Source organism: Protopterus annectens, chromosome 9.part0 (assembly GCF_019279795.1).
Source record: "Protopterus annectens isolate FY-2018-M chromosome 9.part0, PAN1.0, whole genome shotgun sequence".
Classification (NCBI taxonomy): Eukaryota; Metazoa; Chordata; order Ceratodontiformes; family Protopteridae; genus Protopterus; species Protopterus annectens.
Window position 1 is genome coordinate 439,675,535 of NC_056743.1, and position 19,006 is coordinate 439,694,540.

The 19,006-nt window shown below is 43.9% G+C and overlaps 1 protein-coding gene across 3 annotated transcripts in view; it reads left to right on the forward strand.

Annotated features, from left to right (window-relative positions):
* VDAC3 (voltage dependent anion channel 3) overlaps positions 1-19,006 on the forward strand; it is a 1,015,607-nt gene that overhangs the window by 49,126 nt on the left and 947,475 nt on the right. For all 3 annotated transcript variants that reach the window (XM_044082980.1, XM_044082982.1, XM_044082981.1), the window contains exon 2: positions 2,385-2,459. In XM_044082980.1, the coding sequence (XP_043938915.1) occupies positions 2,390-2,459 (70 nt within the window). In that variant the 5' untranslated portion in view covers positions 2,385-2,389. The remainder of the gene's footprint in view (positions 1-2,384; positions 2,460-19,006) is intronic.

Below are 19,006 nucleotides of genomic sequence, written 5' to 3' on the forward strand. Positions count from 1 at the left end.
TATTCGACCAAAGAACCATCTCCACCAGGTCAAGTTAAGGCACATTCTACTAGGTCTGTGGTTACTTCAGCTGTTTTTTTGGTCCAGAGTTTCACTGGATGACATTTGCTCTGCTGCTACGTGGGCATCTTCACATACTTTCATTTCCCATTACAAATTGGGTCTTCTCTTCAGGAGCAGGGCATCATTTGGCTCTGCTGTGTTATGGAATATCCTTCCATGAGGGCCTACCAGGGTTTTTATTGGCAGAGGACTCTGTCCCACAGGTTGAAGAGCAAATGAAAACAGCAACTTCAGATAAAGAAGTTATGTACTCACCATAACATTCCATCCGAGTTGTTGCTTTTCGTTTGTCCCTCCCTCCTTCCCCTTGCCTTATGTGGGTGGTCTGGCTGGAAAAGACATGGCCTTCTCTTTGGCTTGACTGGTTATTTCATATGATACTATATGGGTTATTGGGCCCAAGGGTAAGATGTTGAGTCCGGTTGGGATGCTATGGTGGGCAGCAAACTCTGTCTGAAGGGAGGAAGGAGATGGGGGCATTATGGGTAGGGAAGGAGCTTGGAGCTCCGATCCAATGCTGGAGAAATGCGGCCGATTCGGATCCGTCCTGGATCAGTGTCCCACAGGTTGGGCTTCGCCCTCGGGACCAAACCACGCCAACCGTGGGTAAATCCAGCATTACCCACACCCAGGCGTGGGTTATTGCTATAATACACACACACACACACACACACACACGTGTGTGTTAATATATGTGTGTGTGTGTGTGTGTGTGTGTGTGTGTGTGTGTATGTATGTATGTATATATGTGTATGTATGTATGTGTATATATGTGTATGTATGTATGTGTATATATGTGTATGTATGTATATAGATATATATAGATATCTATATGTGTATACACACGTGTGGATGTGTGTGTGTGTATTTACTTGTATATTTAAATATATAAAAAAGCCATTGGTCAGCCTTCCTTTAAGATTTCCAGATTACACTTCAATGCAGTGCTCACAACGTATTATGCTACAGGAGGCGTCTGTTTTTCTGCCACTGGGGATTTCAGGATAGCATTATGCTGACCTTGACCACACCACTTTGGTTGCCACACTTTATGGCTTGCGTTGCTATCTACGACATGTGCCAAATGGAGAAGAAAAATTAGTGCATTTTTCTGGGAAAATGTACAAGGTCTTAATCTACTCTGTCCACGTCACCCTCATGACTGGATAGTCACAGGCAGCATTTGCAAGGCCCCTTTAATAATCTGCCAAGTTTTAGGGCTCCTCCCAGAGTTTTGATAATGCATCACACTTTCTCTTTTCTCCAAATCTTTTTGCTTATAGTGCAACATCTAGGCTCATTAGCAGTCTTTTTGGTAACTTTTTTCAACTTCTGACAAGTACTTTCACACTTGTTTACTCTTGGGTCAAATCTTAGTCTGTTTTTGTTTTGCCTATATTGGCTGCTATTTTTTTCTCTAGTTAGAAATTTCTTGATAGAGTTGTTGCTGTCTGCTGTGGTCTCAATCTTGTTTTACAGTCCTTGCAGTTTGACTAGGTTTTTTTCTTTTTTAAATGATTTTTGGCTGTACATTTAACTGGATAAAGCTACCAGCTTACTGTTGTGTTTCATGGGGGGTGGAACATCTTTATGCTAAGTGATTTTTGCAAGAAAGCTCTGTATGTGAGGCAGAGATAACCTCTCGGTATACAAGACTTTGAGAGGGTCTGTATAGTTTTTATTTAGGTACTTGACTTTCTTAAAGTTTGCATTAAAAAAGCACTTTCTTACAGTAGTGGATGCATGGTGATCAAGGGATGACAGTCCGTTGTCTACACAGTTTCCCAGGTCCCTAGCTGCTGGCTCAGTTTTCAGGGATATGCTGTCAGTGATGGTGTGTGTGTCTGTGTCAGTGCGCTGTTGCTGTTCTTAAATTGGTTGTTCTGTAGCCCAGTTTAATAATGATACTGTCCTAGTTAATGTGGGGACAGTATACTACAGAATGATCTCACTTTTGTTTAACGTCTATGTGATAGTAAATTCTGGAAATATATCAGTATTCGTCCACTTTACATTGTGTTTGTCATATGTGAAGTGTTGACTCTGTTGCAAGAGTAGCATTTATTAAGCTGTTGAAGCATTGAACTTTCACCGGAGTTTCACATTGTGTTTCCTTTTATCAGGTGAAAGTCATCTATCCCTGTGTTTAAGGTGTTCGCTCACTTCAAATTGGTGGATGAATTGCTGACCTTAATTCTCTTGTGATTAAACAGATAATTTTAAGAATTTTGTTTGAGCTCATATTGCTGGGCTGTGATTATACTAATGGAACATAATTGTGAGTTTTTCTTTTAAACTGACTGTTTGTTTTTCCTGTTTAGACACCATGGCTGCTGTTCCACCATCATATGCTGACCTGGGTAAATCTGCCAGAGATATCTTCAGCAAGGGCTATGGTAAGTACAGGTCTGGTTAATCGTTAAAGCTGACGTCAACAAGAATTGGTGATGTCCTTCTTATTCAGTGTTGCAGATGTTCTTCGTGTTTCACTGTTGCAGTCATTACATTTGGGTAATCTGCTGGCAGGTGCCCTTAGTCAGCCTGATTAACAAAGTCTTGGGTCCTGCGTTGGTTGCTGTCCCTTCTTCCATGACGTCAGGTCGTCAGGGGTATAAAACACGCAGCCGACGCAATTGCATCAGTCTTTCTTGCCGCGCGGTGCCCGAAGCAGAAGCAGTTTGCAAGTGCTGGTTGGCCGACTCCTGAAATTTTCGTTTTCAGGTTTCACAACCGAAGTCTTCAACTAAAAGCAAAGTACCCCGTTGGGGAAACTTTTTTTTTTTCTTGCTCCTTACTGATGTCAGTAAAAGTTAATAATTGCATTACTTGTGGGAAGCAAATACCTCATAAGGATTTTCATTTGTACTGTATTCCTTGCCTAGGCCCTGACCACAACGTGCCTTGCTGTCTGTTTTGTGTTAAATTTAATCAACGCACGATCAAACGTCTGCGTATTTTTGCTTCTAAATATTTTGGCTCAAGATTTAGCTATCCAGAAATGTCATCGGTTAGCAATCGGACTACCTGAATACCTAAAAAAAACACAAAGGACGACAGACCATTGAAGTCCAAAACCAACAACTATGCTTCTAAGCCAGTCGCCGGTTCACCGGTACTCAGTGAGGTGCTTTCGCAGACCCTGATACCCACTACTTTTGATTCACAGGCCTCTACTGATACCCATTCTGAGTCCGGTATGCCACAAGATGCTTTTAAGTATTGAACCCGCGGATGTCTCTACCTTAGATGGGTCCGAAGCCGCTGAGTAGGCACCGGCTTTTGAGGGTGTTTTCAGGCCTAAAGATTTGTATATTAAACCAAAGCCATCTTCAAAACTAAGGCCAAAATCTACTTCTATGTCTAAAAAAATGGCGCTTAGGCCATGTGTACAGGCCCCAATGCATACAAAACAAATGATCAAAATGGCTGAAGGTTTAATTACCTTGCTCAGGGCTACCCATCCCCCTCTTGCTAAGAGGCCTAGGCAAGGCACTGACTATGAATCTTCAGATCCGGTTTCTATTTCTTCTGATTCTTCTGAACAGGATTTATCTATACCTACTTATGAGGACTCTGATGCAGAAGATTCCATCCCTTCTGCTTCTCCCCCTGAGGATTTCTCTTTTGGAGAAACTTTACATACCTTAAGGGAACACTTCCATTGGGAAAGTCAGGATTTCTCTGAATCTAAAGAGACTTGGGGATTTTCTTCTTCTTCCTCAGCGTAGGCATTTGGCTGTACCTCCTGTTCTAGACATTGTTGATGATGATTTCTCAGAATCCAGTATGACTCCTGATTCCCTGCTTCCGTCTCCTAGTAAGCCAGACAGATACTACAGGGTTCCTGACTCCCACAAATTCCTTTTCAAAAACCCTACTGCTGACCCTGAAACCATTTCTCAGGGTCCCAAGGGCGTTAAGGCCTCTACTGCTAAAAATCCTACCCCTTCTGACAGAGATTCCAGGGCGCTGGATAGATGGGGTAAGAAGGTTTACACGTCTGCAACCTTGGCAGTCAGGGCTTTAAACTGTCAATTTCATATGCTTAAATATCAGCAGCATGTCATGGGTTTACTTAAACAGAAAATTATGTTGAACTCTGTGTGGAAAATGGATTTATTACATTCAGCTGAACAAGTTGGAAAACATACTTTGCAATGTGGTTTTGATTCTTTGGAGGCCTCTTGCAGGGCTGCTGTTACTGGATCTGTGATGAGAAGGCATGCTTGGCTCAAGGAGCAAAATCTGCCTGACCATGTTAAAGCAAAATTGTTGGATGCTCCTTTACAACAGGACAGTCTCTTTGGTAATAAGGCTGAAGAAGTTTTAAAAAAATATGGAAGATAAAGCTAAATCTATGCAAACTGTGAAAGATTTCTTACAAGTGCAGCCACCCATATTTAGTAGGCACTGGCCTACTAAGAACTGGTCCTTTCCAGTTCCCACGACAGCCGCTCAAGTCAAATCCAGACATTCCAAAGGCTCCAGGTTTCAGTCACAAGGAACTTTTAGAACAAAACAATAGGGTGCCTCCACCTTCAAACCTGGAAGCAACAAGGCACCTCCCTATGGTAAACAGTCTCAATGATTTTCCACTACAATCACCAAGCACCTAACTTTTGGCTGCCCCTTTGGGGGGAAAACTGGCACTTCATGCACGAAACTGGCAACTGATTACCCAGGACAAATGGGTTTTAAATATAGTATCCCAGGGATACAGATTTCATTTTCACACGTTGCCAATCCCAAACGGATGGCCAGATCTGCCTCCAAATCGGTGCGCTGAGGCACAGAAACAAGTTCTGTCCCTCATGAATATGTGGGCTATTCAACCAGTATCAGAAGAGGAAAAGGGACAAGATTTTTATTCAAGACTTTTCCTGGTACCCAGAAAAGACAAATCATGGCATACAATTCTGGACTTAGCCATTCTAAATACATTTCTAGACATTCCAAAATTCAAGATGCTGACTCTTTAACAGTTACTACCTATGCTAGGCAAAGATGCCTGGTTGGTAACTCTAGACTTAAAAGAGGCTTACCTGCATATCCCAGTCAGGGAATCTTGCAGAAGATACCTCCGCTTCAAAGCAGGCTACTTGCATTACCAGTTCTCTGCACTGCCATTTGGCTTATCTATTGTGCCCAGAGTCTTCACAAAGTGCCTGGCACCAGTAATTAATTGCCTTTTGCAGGCAAAGAAATATTCAAATTTTTCCATACCTGGACAATTTGTCTAATTATGGCAGAAAACAAGGACACTCTTCTAAAGCATCTGGCCTTTGTAAAAAGGGTTCTAATTTGTGTAGGGTACACCATAAACGAAAATAAATCGCAACCGGTACCCTCTCAAATTACGTTCCTGGGTGCAAGCTTGAATACAACTGTCCAGATGACTTACCTTACGCCAGAAAAGCAAATTCAGTTGATGACCTACTTCAAACAGGTGGCCACAAAAACCCAACTATCTGCAAGACAAATTCTGCAGGCCTTGGGATTCATGGCCTCCTGCATTCTTCTAATTCCATATGCAAGACTGCGTATGAGGAAACTTCAATGGTACCTAAAAAGTGTATGGAGTCAACATTGTCACAGCCTGGAAACAATGATTCCTGTCATACCTTGCCTGCAACTAGAGTTCCTATGGTGGGCAGAGGCCTGCCACCAAAACAAGGTACTGCCGTTTACTCCACCCCCTGCCGCCCTAACCCTAAATACAGATGCATCAGACTATGCTTGGGGGGGGGGGGCCCATCTGGCAGGGAAGTGCGTTCAGGGCAAATGGAGCCCAAATCAAATGCACCTACATATCAATCAGAAAGAGATGCTGGCTGTAAAGAATGCTCTGACAGCCTTCAAGGACTACCTTCATCCAGGACAATTACTGATAGACAGACAACACCACAGTCATGTGGTACATAAACAAGCAGGGGGTTACACATTTCTACCCCCTTTGCAGACTAGCCATGGCATTGTGGAACACTGCCTTGACTTATCAAATACAACTACAAGCTCAGTTCCTGCCAGGAAAGCTAAATACTATGGCAGACGAACTAGGCAGAAATGTTATGGACCCACACGAATGGAAACTGGAACCACATGTTTTCAGTATGTTGACACGCAAATGGGGGAGCCCAGACATAGATCTTTTTGCTTCACCCAAGAACTATCAGTTGGACAAATTCTGCGCAAGAATTCATCACAAAAAAGCTTGGAATGTGGATGCTCTGTCATTCAGCTGGAAAAACCTATCGGTCTATGCTTTTCCCCCTCTGCCTCTGCTCTCCAAAGTCCTACTAAACGTCGGACAGGACAAACCAAAAATGATTAATTGCTCCAGACTGTCCTCACCAACACTGGTATCCACTCCTGTGCAATGTGTCGCACCTTCCTCTGTGGCACCTGCCTCAGACACCTTACCTACTGTCTCAGCAGAACTACCAACTTTTGCACACTCAGCTCCAAACTTTGAATCTTGCAGCGTGGCTAATCAACTGATTTCACCCTTGGCATCTCTCAGCAAACCTGTGATGGATATCATTTTGGAGGTTAGAAGGCCTATTACTAGAAAATCTTATGCTGACAAATGGAAAAGATTCTGTGCCTGGAACCAGTCACAAGGAAATAAGCACAGCAATGCCCAATATTCCTCAGATTCTGCAATACTTAACTGAGATGCTTCACAAGGGCCTATCTTTTTCTTCCATAAAAATCCATGCATCTGCCATTTCAGCTCATTACAACACAGATCCGACCTTCTTCTCTCATCCTCTGCTAAAGCCGTATTTCAGAGGGGTCAGAAATTTAAGACCTCCCAGGAGAGCACCAACTCCTGCATGGGACCTCAATTTTGTTTTGGAAAACCTCACTCTACCTCCTTTTGAGCCAGCTCCTACTGCGGACCTAACATTTCTCTCTTGGAAAAACAGCTTTTCTTTTAGCAGTCACCTGCAAAGAATTTTAGAATTACAGGCTCTTATGGCAGTGGAGCCTTTCATTATTTTTTATCCAGACAAAGGTGGCTCTCAGGACCGATCCATCCTTTATGCCTAAGGTGGTATCCAGTGTGGCTCTTAATCAGACCAGACCATTCATCTGCCAACTTTCTTTCCCAATCCACAGAACAAGGGAGAGCAGATTCTGTATTCATTGGATGTACACAGACAACTAAGATTCTACTTAAACAGGACAAAATATCTAAGAAAATCTGAACAACTGTTGGTGGCATTTGCTGCAGGGGCAGAGGGAAAGGCTATTTCAAAGTAGACTATTTCCGAATGGATAAGCCATTGTATTAGTTTCTGCTATATGCACCATGATAAACCTGTCTCCAAGGGGATCAGATCTCATTCCACCAGGGCTGCATCTACTTCTACAGCCTTTCTCAGAGGTGTTCCTACCAGGGACATTCTAGAAGCTGCTACCTGGAGCTCAGTTCATACGTTCACAAACATTACCATTTACCTCTTTTCTCTAAATCCATAGCTGGCTTTGCCACTGCTGTCCTGCAAGGCCTTATAGCTGCTCCTAATGCTGTATAAATCCATCCTCCCAACCATAGCTTTGGGATTCTACCCAATTTTAATGACTGCAACAGTGAAACACGAAGAACATAGTACAGTTATGTACACTTGTCATAAATGTAGATGTCGAGTGGATTCACTGTTGCAGTCCTGGTTACCCTCCCTCCAGCCCCCCTGTTTTTCTCTTATACCTCTCCTTTCTTTTACTATGATTAAAAGCCTTTTTGGTGTATTGGCTTTTGTTTGGAGGTATATGTTTTGTGTTTTAAATTTATATGCATATATTTATATTTTGCAACAGTGAATACACTCTAACATCTACATTTATGGTAAGTGTACACAACTGTACTTATTCTTTACACCTGGGTTGTCTTCCGCCCAATGACCTGACATCCGGCCTGTATACAAATGCTTATAGCCACTGCCAGTACGTGGGACATAGCACATAGATTCTGACAGCATTGAGCATAAAAGGACATCTGGAAATACCATCCTGAGAACTTTTTTGCTGTCATTTTAGAAAGTACGGTCTGCAGTTGGATTCTGTGTGTTGCTGCCAGCTTCAGATATGTACCCTTTTGGGGATTTTTTTATTGCTACTGCCTTTTGCTTTTGTTCATGTCATCCAGGGAAGGGCAGGTGTAGGTGTGGAAGGCAGATTCCGCATAAAGATAGCCACGAACTGTCTCTTGTTTTGGATCTAGCCACGATTACCATTCCTGTTCTGTTTGTCAGGCCTTTGCCTTAAATCTCTATCTTGAGAATAAACAACTCAAATGTCTCGCTGGAGATGCTATGGAAGGTGTTGTGGGTCCTTCGGCTGAGCCAAGTTTGAAAAGGAAGGTGAGTAAGCAGAAGCCTGAAACCTCTTCTGCTGCACCTACTACCTCTGATGTTCCCCTTGAGGTTGGTGATGACCCTGTGGACCATTTGGGGTTTGGGCCTCCTCCTTTGGCAGTTGTCCCTGGAGAAGCTCCCAAGGATTCTGATCCTAGTACGCCCAAGGCTATGCAGACATCTGTTTTGAATGACAGGAAGGGAACTGCAGCTTGTGCTGCTGGAGGACTTCAGCGAAGTTCCTGCTGTTTGTCTAGTGATCCTTCACGGTCTTTGCTTAATGTTAGGCCTGCGTCTGGTTCCTCTTTGTCTCCTCATACTGAAAGATACGTTAAGAAAAAACAAAAGACCAAGCATCCGACCATCCCTTCTACTCCACAGTCCCATTGGGATGCCTTCTCCCAGGGTAGTAGGGCCTTGATAGCTTTAAAGCCTTCTGCTTTTTCCTCTCTCCCTCTTCCTGCTTTTTCTTCTCCTGTGCAGGCTGCTGTACCTCAGGTTCTTCCCTCTGATTCTGAGGATTCTTGTCTTCTGATGAAGATTCCTGTGCATACACCACACAGATTGCTTCCCCTCTGGAATATGCATCTCCTGAGGTGGAGTCCAATGGGGGAGATATCCCAGTTGAAGAGCTTTCCTTTGGAGAAATCCTTAATAAGATGACTGCGTTCTTCAAATGGGATTCCTCTCAGATTTCTGAGGAACAAAAGCACTGTTATGATCTGCTACAAATGGAGTTTACTATTTCTCCAGTTCTTCCAGCCTTTCTGGATGCTTTTGCTGCTTCCAAAACTCCTGACTCCCAGGCCCCTGCTCCTCAGAGGCCTGATAGACTTTATAAAGTACCAGAAGACTGCAGGTTTCTCTAAGTGCCTTTTTGCTGATCCAGCTGTGGTGTCCATTGTTTCTAATAAATCTCCTTGCTTGTCTCCTTCTGCAAAGCTTCTTCCTTCTGATAAGGAAAGCAAAATCCTTGAGAGACTGGGTAAGAAGATGTATACTTTTACTTTAGCTGTTTGAGCTACTAACTACCAGAAACGCATGTCTAGATATTCTTTGGCTTTGCTTTCTCAGGCTTCAGCTCAGTTACCATACTCTGAGGTTAAGTCACAGGTTCCCTCACTTTTGGCTTCATCTTCTCAGGTAGCTAGACATTCTATTAAGTGCAGCTGTGATGCTGTAGAGGCATTTTCCAGTGCTGCTACTTTTGCCTTTCTGCTTAAGAGACATTCCTGGTTAAGCTTCAGTCATTGCCTGATGACATAAAAGCTAAGTTACTTGATGCTCCTCTAGATACGTCTACTGTGCTTTGTTCAGCAGTTGCACAACTCTAAACCCGAACAGGAAAAAGAAAGGAACTTCAGGATTTAAAATGCGTATTTGTCTTGCTAGTTCCCAAATTTTGTAGGAATTACCTTTCCAAAACATCCTTTGTTAGAAGACCAGCTTGATGTTCATCGTGTTTCACTGTTGCAGTCATTTCACTTGGGTTATCCTGCTGGCAGGCTACCCGCAGTTGGCCTGAATTCCAAAGTCCTGGTCCGGCGTCGGTTGCTGTCGCCTCTTCCCTGACGTCAGTGCGCCAGGGGTATAAAAGATGCAGCTGATGCCATTTTCTTCAGTCGTTCTTGCCGCGCGGTGCCTGAAGCAAAAGCAGTTCGCAAGTGCCGGTCGGCCGACTCCTGAGATTTTCGTAATTGAATTTCAGATCCGAAGTTTTCATTAAAGCTAAGTACCCCATTGGGGAAACTTTTTTCTTGCTCCAGACCGATGTCAGAAAAAGTTAACAATTGTATTTCTTGTGGGAAGCAAATACCTCCATAAGGATTTTCATTCTTACTGTATTCCTTGCCTAGGCCCTGATCACGACGTTGCTAGTTGTCGGTTTTGTGCTATATTTAACCAATGCACTATAAAGTGTCGGTACGATTTTGCTTTTCATTACTTTGGCCGCAGGTTTAACTATATAATGTCGTCGGAACAACCGACGACCGGAAATCGTAAAAAGCGCAAGGATAAAGAAAAGGACAGGCATCCGCGGTCCAAAACCGACGACTAAGCCTCTTCTAGGGTAGTCGCCGGTTCGCTGGTGCTCAGTGAGGTGCTTTCGCAGCCCCTGACTCCCGCTACCTCAGAGCCACAGGCCGCCTCCGACTCCCACGTGGAGAAAACTAGGCCTCTGGATACTCGAGGTATTGGCCCTTCGGAAATCAATCCCTCAGATGGGTCCGGAGCCGCTGAGCAGGCATCTGCTTCTGAGGGTGTTTTCAGACCTACACAACTTTATATAAAGCCTCCTTCAGCATCCAAGACAAAGTCTAAAGCAGTTTTAAAGACAAGGAAACAAGTACAGCATTCTCCAGGACAGACTTCTATGTCTAAGAAACAGATGCTCAAAATGGCCGAAGACCTAATTACTTTGATCAGGGGTTCCCATCCCCCTCCTGAAAAGTGGCCTAGGGAAGATACTGAATATGATTTGTCTGATCAGGTTTCCATTTCCTCTGATTCCTCTTCAGAACAGGGATATTGTATTCCTCCCTATGAGGATTCTGATGCTGAAGATTCTATTCCTTCAGCTTCTCCTGAGAATTACTCATTTGGGGAAACCCCTGCATACCATGAGGGAGCATTTCCACTGGGATAGCCAAGATTATTTAGATTCTAAGAAAAGGCTTAGAGACTTTCTCTTACTGCCTCAGCACAGACTTCTTGCAATTCCTCCTGTTCTAGACATAGTAGATGATGTATTTTCAGAGTCCGGCCTGTCCCCAGACTCTCTACCTCCTGCACCTGTTAAGCCAGACAGATACTACAGGGTTCCAGATTCCCATATATTTCTATATAAAAACCCTGCTGCTGACCCAGAAATTATCTCACAGGGGTCAAGGTTCCTTCTGCTAAAAACCCTGTCCCCTCAGATAGAGATTCTAGGGCTCTGGACAGATGGGGGAAAAAAGTCTACACTTGGCTGTAAGGGCTTTAAATTGTCAGTTTCATATGCTGAAATATCAGCAATATTTAATGTCTTTGTTAAAACAAAAAATGTTGACAATTTCTGAATGTTCTGAGAACAAAGAATTGCAGGATTTATTGCATGCAGCTGAACAAGTAGGAAAACATATTTTGCAATGTGGTTATGATTCACTGGAGGCCTCGTGCAGGGCCGCAGTTACAGGTTCTGTTATTTGAAGGCATGCTTAGTTAAAGGGACAGAATCTGCCTGATCATGTTAAAGCAAAATTATTGGGCGCTCCATTACAGCAGGATACTTTGTTTGGTGTTAAGAAAAGGGAGGATAAAGCTAAATCTATGCAGACAGTAAAGGATTTCTTACAGGTACAGCCACCCAGATTTAGCAGGAACTGGCCTTCTAAGAATTGGTCCTTTCCAGTGGCAGACCACAAAGAGGCAGATTTATTCGCCCTAGACGCAGGCAACAGCCCCAGGGCTCATACAGGCCCAGACGATGGGGTGCTTCTACCTCCAAAAGCAGAGAAGACAAGTCACAGCCTTATAGGAAACAGTCCCAATGACTTCCCTCTGCCAATGCCAAGCACTTGTCTTTTGGCAGCTCCCTTAGGGGGGAAGTTAGCACTTTTTTCACAAAATTGGCACAGGATCACCCAGGACAAATGGGTCTTAAATATAGTCTCTCAGGGCTACAGGTTCCACTTTCACACCCTTCCAAAGGCAAAAGGTATGCCAGACCTGCCACACAATCAATGGGCAGTGGCACAAAAACAAGTTTCATCTCTCATGGACATGAGGGCTATTCAGCCAGTGCCACAACAAGAGCAGGGACAAAGATTTTACTCAAGACTTTTCTTAGTACCAAGAAAGGACAAAGCCTGGAGACCAACTCTGGACCTATCTATTCTAAACACTTTTCTGGACGTTCCAAAATTCAAAATGTTGACTCTGGAGCAGCAGCTGCCCATGCTGGGTAAAGAAGGCTTGGCTTGTAACTTTGGACCTCAGAGGCATACCTGCATGTCCCAATAAGACAAACTTGCAGAAGATACCTCAGATTCATAGCTGGCTCAATGCACTACCAATTCTCTGCACCGCCCTTTGGCTTATCTACTGCACCCTGGGTCAAAATGCCTGGCATCAGTAATTGCATTTTGCAGACAAAGAGGAATTCAAATATTTCCCTATTTGGACAACCGCCTTATTCAAGCAGACACCAAAGACTTTCTAATAAAGCATCTGGAGTTTGTAAAAAGATTGCTAATTTGCCTAGGGTACACAGTAAATGAAATCAAAACTAGTACCCTCTCAAGAGATAATATTCCTGGGTGCAAGCTTAAATACAACTGCCCAGATGGCTTATCTCACGCCAGACAAAGGCAACTGACTTCTTACTTCGAAAACATGGCAACAAAGACCCAGTTATCTGCAGGAAAAATTCTGCAGGCTCTGGGCTACATGGCATCCTGCATTCTACTAATTCCATATGCAAGACTGCAAATGAGGAAACTGCAATGGTGTCTGAAAAGTGTTTGGACTCAACATTGCCACAGCCTGGAAGCAGAAATCACTCTCATTCCCTGCCTGCAACAGGAATTTCAATGGTGGGCACAGGCCTTTCACCACAACAAGGGACAGCCATTCACCTTACCCACTGCCAGGCAGACACTAACAACAGATGCATCAGATTATGCCTGGGGGGGGGGGGGCGCACATGGCAGGAAAATGTATTCAGGGCACATGACCCACAAAACAAATGCATCTTCATATCAATCAAAAAGATGCTAACTGTACGAAATGCTCTGACAGTCTTCAAGGACCTACTTCATCCAGGAGAACTACTGATAAGGACGGACAATACTACAGTCATGTGGTACATAAGCAAGGGGGCACGCATTCCTACCCCTTCTGCAGACAAGCCATGACTTTGTGGAGCACAGCATTGACTTATCAAGTACATCTGCAAGCACAATTCCTGCCAGGAAAGACAAATACTTTGGTAGATGAACTAAGCAGAAACCTCATGGATCCACACAAGTGGAAACTAGATCCACAAATCTTCAACATGATAACAGGAAAATGTGGATGCCCAGACATAGATCTATTCGCCTCCCCTCAAAACTTCCAGCTACAGAAATTCTGCACTCGGACTTATCACAAGCAAGCATGGAAAGTGGACGCCCTTTCATTCAGCTGGAAAGCCCTTACAGTATATGCCTTCCCTCCCCTGCCTCTCCTCTCCGAGGTACTCCTAAAGGTCAGACAAGGGAAGCCAAAAATGATACTGATTGCCCCAGACTGGCCACGCCAGCACTGGTACCCAATCCTAAAGAGCTTGTCTCAAGACCCAGCCTGGACATTGCCTCTAATACCGCATTTGCTGACCCATCAAACAGTCAGATCCTACATAGCCAACTCAGAACCCTAAATCTGACTGCATGGCGGATAATGTAATCCATTCAGAGCACATCTGTCTGTAAAGCAGTTATGGATGTTATTTCAGAGGCCAGGAGGCCCAGCACCAGAAAATCTTATGCAGAAAAATGGAAGAGATTCTGTGCTTGGAACCAAGCGCAGGGAATTGACACACTTGTACCAAAAATTCCTCAGATTTTGCACAGCAGCGCCCAGTTTACCTAAGATTCTTCAATACTTAACTGAGATGCTTCACAAGGGCCTTTCCTTTTCTTCCATCAAAATTAATTCCTCAGCCATTTCAGCTCATTACAATACAGAACCACCGCTCTTCTCTCATCCACTGTTGAAGCACTTCCTCAGAGGGGCCAAAAAAAGACCACCCAGAAGAGCCCTTACTCCAGCCTGGGACCTCAACTTTGTATTGGAAAAACTCACTCTACCTCCCTTTGAGCCAGCTGTAAATGCAGAGTTGAAATTCCTTTCTTGGAAAACAGCCTTCCTTCTAGCCATCATGTCAGCAAGAAGAGTGTCTGAATTACAGGCCCTCATGGCAGTGGAGCCTTTCATCATCTTTCATGCGGACAGGGTGTCCCTCAGGATCAGTCCCTCCTTCACGCACAAGGTGATTTCCAGTGTGGCCCTTAATCAGTCCAGTCATTTGCCAACTTTCTTTTCTAATCCACAGAACAAGGAGGAATGAATACTGCACTCATTGGACATGCATAGACAACTTAGATTTTACTTGGACAGGACTAATCCTCTCAGGAAATCTGAACAGCTGCTGGTGGCATTTGCTGCAGGGGCAGAGGGGAAGGCCATTTCAAAGTAAACCATTTCTAAGTGGATAGGCCACTGCATTCATTTCTGTTGTAAGCACCATGGAAAACCTACCCCACATGGGGATTGGACCACATTCATCCAGGGCTGGATCTACCTCTGCAGCCTTTCTCAGAGGTGTCCCTACCAGGGACAGCCTAGAAGATGCTACCTGGAGTTCTGTACATACCTTCACCAAGCATTACCACTTGGCAATTTGTTCTAAATCCGAAGCTGGTTTTGCCACTGCAGTCTTGCAGGGCCTTATAGCTGGTCCTAATGCTATCTAATTACATCCTCACATCCTCAGCTTTGGGAATCTACCCAAATGTGATGACTGCAACAGTGAAACACGAACAACATAGTACAGTTGTGTATACTTACCATAAATGTAGATGTTTCGAGTGTATTCACTGTTGCAGTCCTGGTTACCCTCCCTCCAACCCCTATACCTCTATTCTTGTTTAGTATGCTTAAAGCTTTTTGGTGTAGCTTTTTTGTTGGAGGTGTAACCTTGTATATAATTGCTTCCCATTATGGGGGCACCTGACATCTGGGGCAAGAAAACCTGATGTAATGGTGTCAGCTGCATGCTTTATACCCCTGACTGCCTGACGTCATGGAAGATGAGACAGGAACCCACGCAGGACCCAAGACTTTGTTAATCGGGCCGACTGAGGGCTACTGCAAGCAGATAACCCAAATGTGATGACTGCAACAGTGAATATACTCTAACATCTACATTTATGGTAAGTGTACACAACTGTACTTTTCCTCTTGGTGCTTCCTTGTTCTGAGTGTGGTACGTGCGGATGTCCTTTTATGGCTGATGCTGTCAGACATAGGTGCGACGTCCCATGTGCTGGCAGTGACTGTAAGGTTTTGTATGCAGGCTGGACGTCTGGTTGTTGGGTGGAAGGACAACCCAGGTATAAAGAATACTGTGGCATAGAAAAGGACATCTATGATTATGGTAAGATTTTGCACCACTGTTCTTTACAGCAACAGGCTGGGATTCTGGGATTCTTGCAGAGTATTGCAGAGACTCGTGTTCCTTATTTAAAATGGGAGCAAGAGAGATATGCAGTGTTTATCATGGCTGTATTTTTGGTCTGGTCTGATTCTGGTATAGTTCTAGAACTGGACAGTTAATCTAATACCATATGGTACCTTCCCTGCACATCTTTTACCATCTGTTCCAGATTACAACTGAAGAATTTAACTCAAAAAGTTCCATGTGTCTGACCCACTCTTAACACAATGGTGACATTTCTTGATGTACTTGACTCTTTAGCTCCTCTTTGAAATGTGAGAATCAAAGCTCAACTACTCACCTTGGCTCACCAAAAACACCCCATCTCTCATGAAAGAAAGACAAAACTTGGAAAAAATGGCTAAAAACTGAATATGCAACATTCCTACAAAAATGTAAAGAACTATGAAACCTAGCAAAAACAGCATTTAACAAAGAAAAGAAAAGTTACTTTTATAATTCCCAGATGTTCTTCGTGTTTCACTGTTGCAGTCATCACATTTGGGTTATCTGCCTGCAGATGGCCCTCAGCCGGCCTGAATACCAGAGTCTTTGGATTTCTGCGTCGGATGCTTTCGCTTCTTCCATGACGGCAGGTCATCAGGGGTATAAAACATGCAGCCGACGCCATTACATCAATCTTTCTTGCCGTGCGGTGCCCGAAGCAGTTGGTGCCGGTCGGCCGACTCCTGAAATTTTTGTTTTTTCAGACCTGAAGTCTTCACAAAGATAAGACCCCGTTGGGGATCCTTTTTTCTTGTCCTAACCGATGTCAGAAAAAAAATTAACAATTGTCTTGCTTGTGGAAAGCAAATAACTCTGAGATTTTCATTCTTACTGCATCACCTGTTTAGGCCAGGACCATGACATACCTCGCTGTCGGTTTTGTGCCTTGTTCAATGCCCAAACTATTCATCGTTGGGTTATTTTTGTAGCTAAATACTTCCTATGTTCTTCGTGTTTCACTGTTGCAGTCATCAGTCTTTCTTGCCATGCGGTGCTAGAAGCAGTTCGCAAGTGCCGGTCGGCCGACTCCTGAAATTTTCATTTTCGAGTTTCAGAATCGAAGTCTTTAACTAAAAGCTAAGTACTCCGTTGGGGAAATTTTTTCCTTTCTCTAAACCGATGTCAGTAAAAGTAAATAATTGCATTTCTTGTGGATAGCAAATACCTCAAAGACTTTCATTCTTCCTGTATTCCTTGCTTAGGCTCTGACTATGATGTACATCGCTGTCTGTTTTGTGCCTTATTTAAACAACAAACTATCAGTCGTTGGTATATTTTCACTTCTAAATATTTTGGTGCTCGGTTCAATTATCCAGATATGTCTTCGGTAAGCCATCCGACTACTGACATCCCGAAAAAATGCAAAGATAAAGACAGACAGGCCACCTAGCTCCAAAGCTGCCGACGACGCTTCTCCTAAGCCAGTCGCCAGTTTGCCGGTACTCAGTGAGGCGCTTTTGCAGCCCCTGATAACTGCTACTTCAGATTCGCAGGCCTGCAGACCCATAACTTTGTTAATCAGGCCGACTGAGGGCTTCTGCAAGCAGATAACCCAAATGTGATGACTGCAACAGTGAATACACTCTACACTTACCATAAATGTAGATGTTACACAACTGTACTATGATAGACAGAGACAGACTGCATAGGTTCAAAACTGCCGACCCTTCCGCAAAGCTAGTCGCCAGTCCACCGGTACTCAGTGAGCCGCTTTCGCAGCCCCTGATACCCACTACTACAGATTTGTAGGCCTCTACTGAGACCCATTCGGAGTGTGGTATGCAGCAAGCTGCTTCTTTGACTATGGATCCTGCAGATGTCTCTATCTTGGATGGGTCCAGAGATGCTGTGCAGGCACCGGCTTCTGAGGGTGTATTCAGGCCTACCGACTTTCATATTAAACTGACAACTTAGTTTCAAGCTAGAAATACCGAATTCCACAGGCCCAAAGCTCGCACTACGTCTAGAAAACCGACGACCAAGCCACATACTCAGGCCCACATGCCTCAAAAACAAATTATTAGAATTGCTGAAGACCTTATTACCTTAATTAGGAGAAGCCAGCCTTCCCCTGCTAAGAGTCCTATAACTGATTTTCTTTCTGATTTTTGTGATCAGGAATGATATCTCTGCTTCTTCTGACTACCAGGATTTACCCTTATCTACTGATGAGGATTCGGATGCAGAGTATTCCATTCCCTCTGCTTCCCCTCCAGAAGATTTTTTTTTCTTTTGGTGAAACCTTGCATACCCTTAGGGAGCATTTCCACTGGGAAAGCCAAGACTATTCTGAGTTCAAAAAGAGACTTGGGGAATTTTTACTCCTGTCTCAACACAGGCCTCTAGCAATTCCCTCTTGTTCTGGAGATTGTAAATTATGTTTTTTTTGGAATCCAGGCTTACCCCAGACACTTTGCCTCTAGCTCCCAGGAAATCTGACCGGTACTACAGAGTACCTGACTCTCACAAATTCCTCTTCAAGAATCTTACTGCGGGTCCAAAGACCATTTCCCAAGAACCAAAAGGCATTAAGGCTACTACTGCCAAACATCCTACCCCTTCTGATAGGGACTCTAGAGCTTTAGACAGATGGGGTAAGAAGGTATACACTTCTGCTACTTTGGCCATTAGGGCTTTAAATTGCCAGTTTCATATGTTAATGTATCAGCAGCATATTATGGGACTACTTAAACATAAAATAATGTTGATTCCTGACTGTGCTGAACACAAAGATTTGCAAGAGTTAATGTATTCTGCTAAACAAGTTGGTAAACATACTTTGCAATGTGGTTTACTATGCTTTAGAAGCATCTTGCAGGGCTGCTGTCACTGGGTCTGTAGTTAGAAGGCATGCTTGGCTTAAGGAACACAATTTGCCAGATCGTGTCAAAGCTAAATTACTGGACGCATCCTTAAACCAAGGCCGCCTTTTTGGTAACCGAGCAGAAGTAGTCCTCAAAAGGATGGGGAAAAAGCTAAATCCATACAAACTGTTAAAGATTTCTTACAAGTACAGCCTTCTAGATTCAGTAGGCATTGGCCTTCAAAGAACTGGTCTTTTCCAGTCCCTTCCAGGCCTTCTCAGTCCAAACCCAGGAACAGCAGACCACCAAGACTTCAGTCTCAGGCTGTGCACAGATCTAAGCAGTAGGAGGCTCCCACTTACAAAGCAGGGAGTAGTAAGCCACCCCCCTATGGAAAAAGGCACAACTTATCCTTAACTCTTCCAAGCCCTACTCTGCTTGCACCTTTAGGAGGAAAGCTAGCCCTGCATGCAAGAAACTGGGAATTCATTACCCAAGACAAATGGGTTTTAAACATAGTTTCCCTAGGTTAC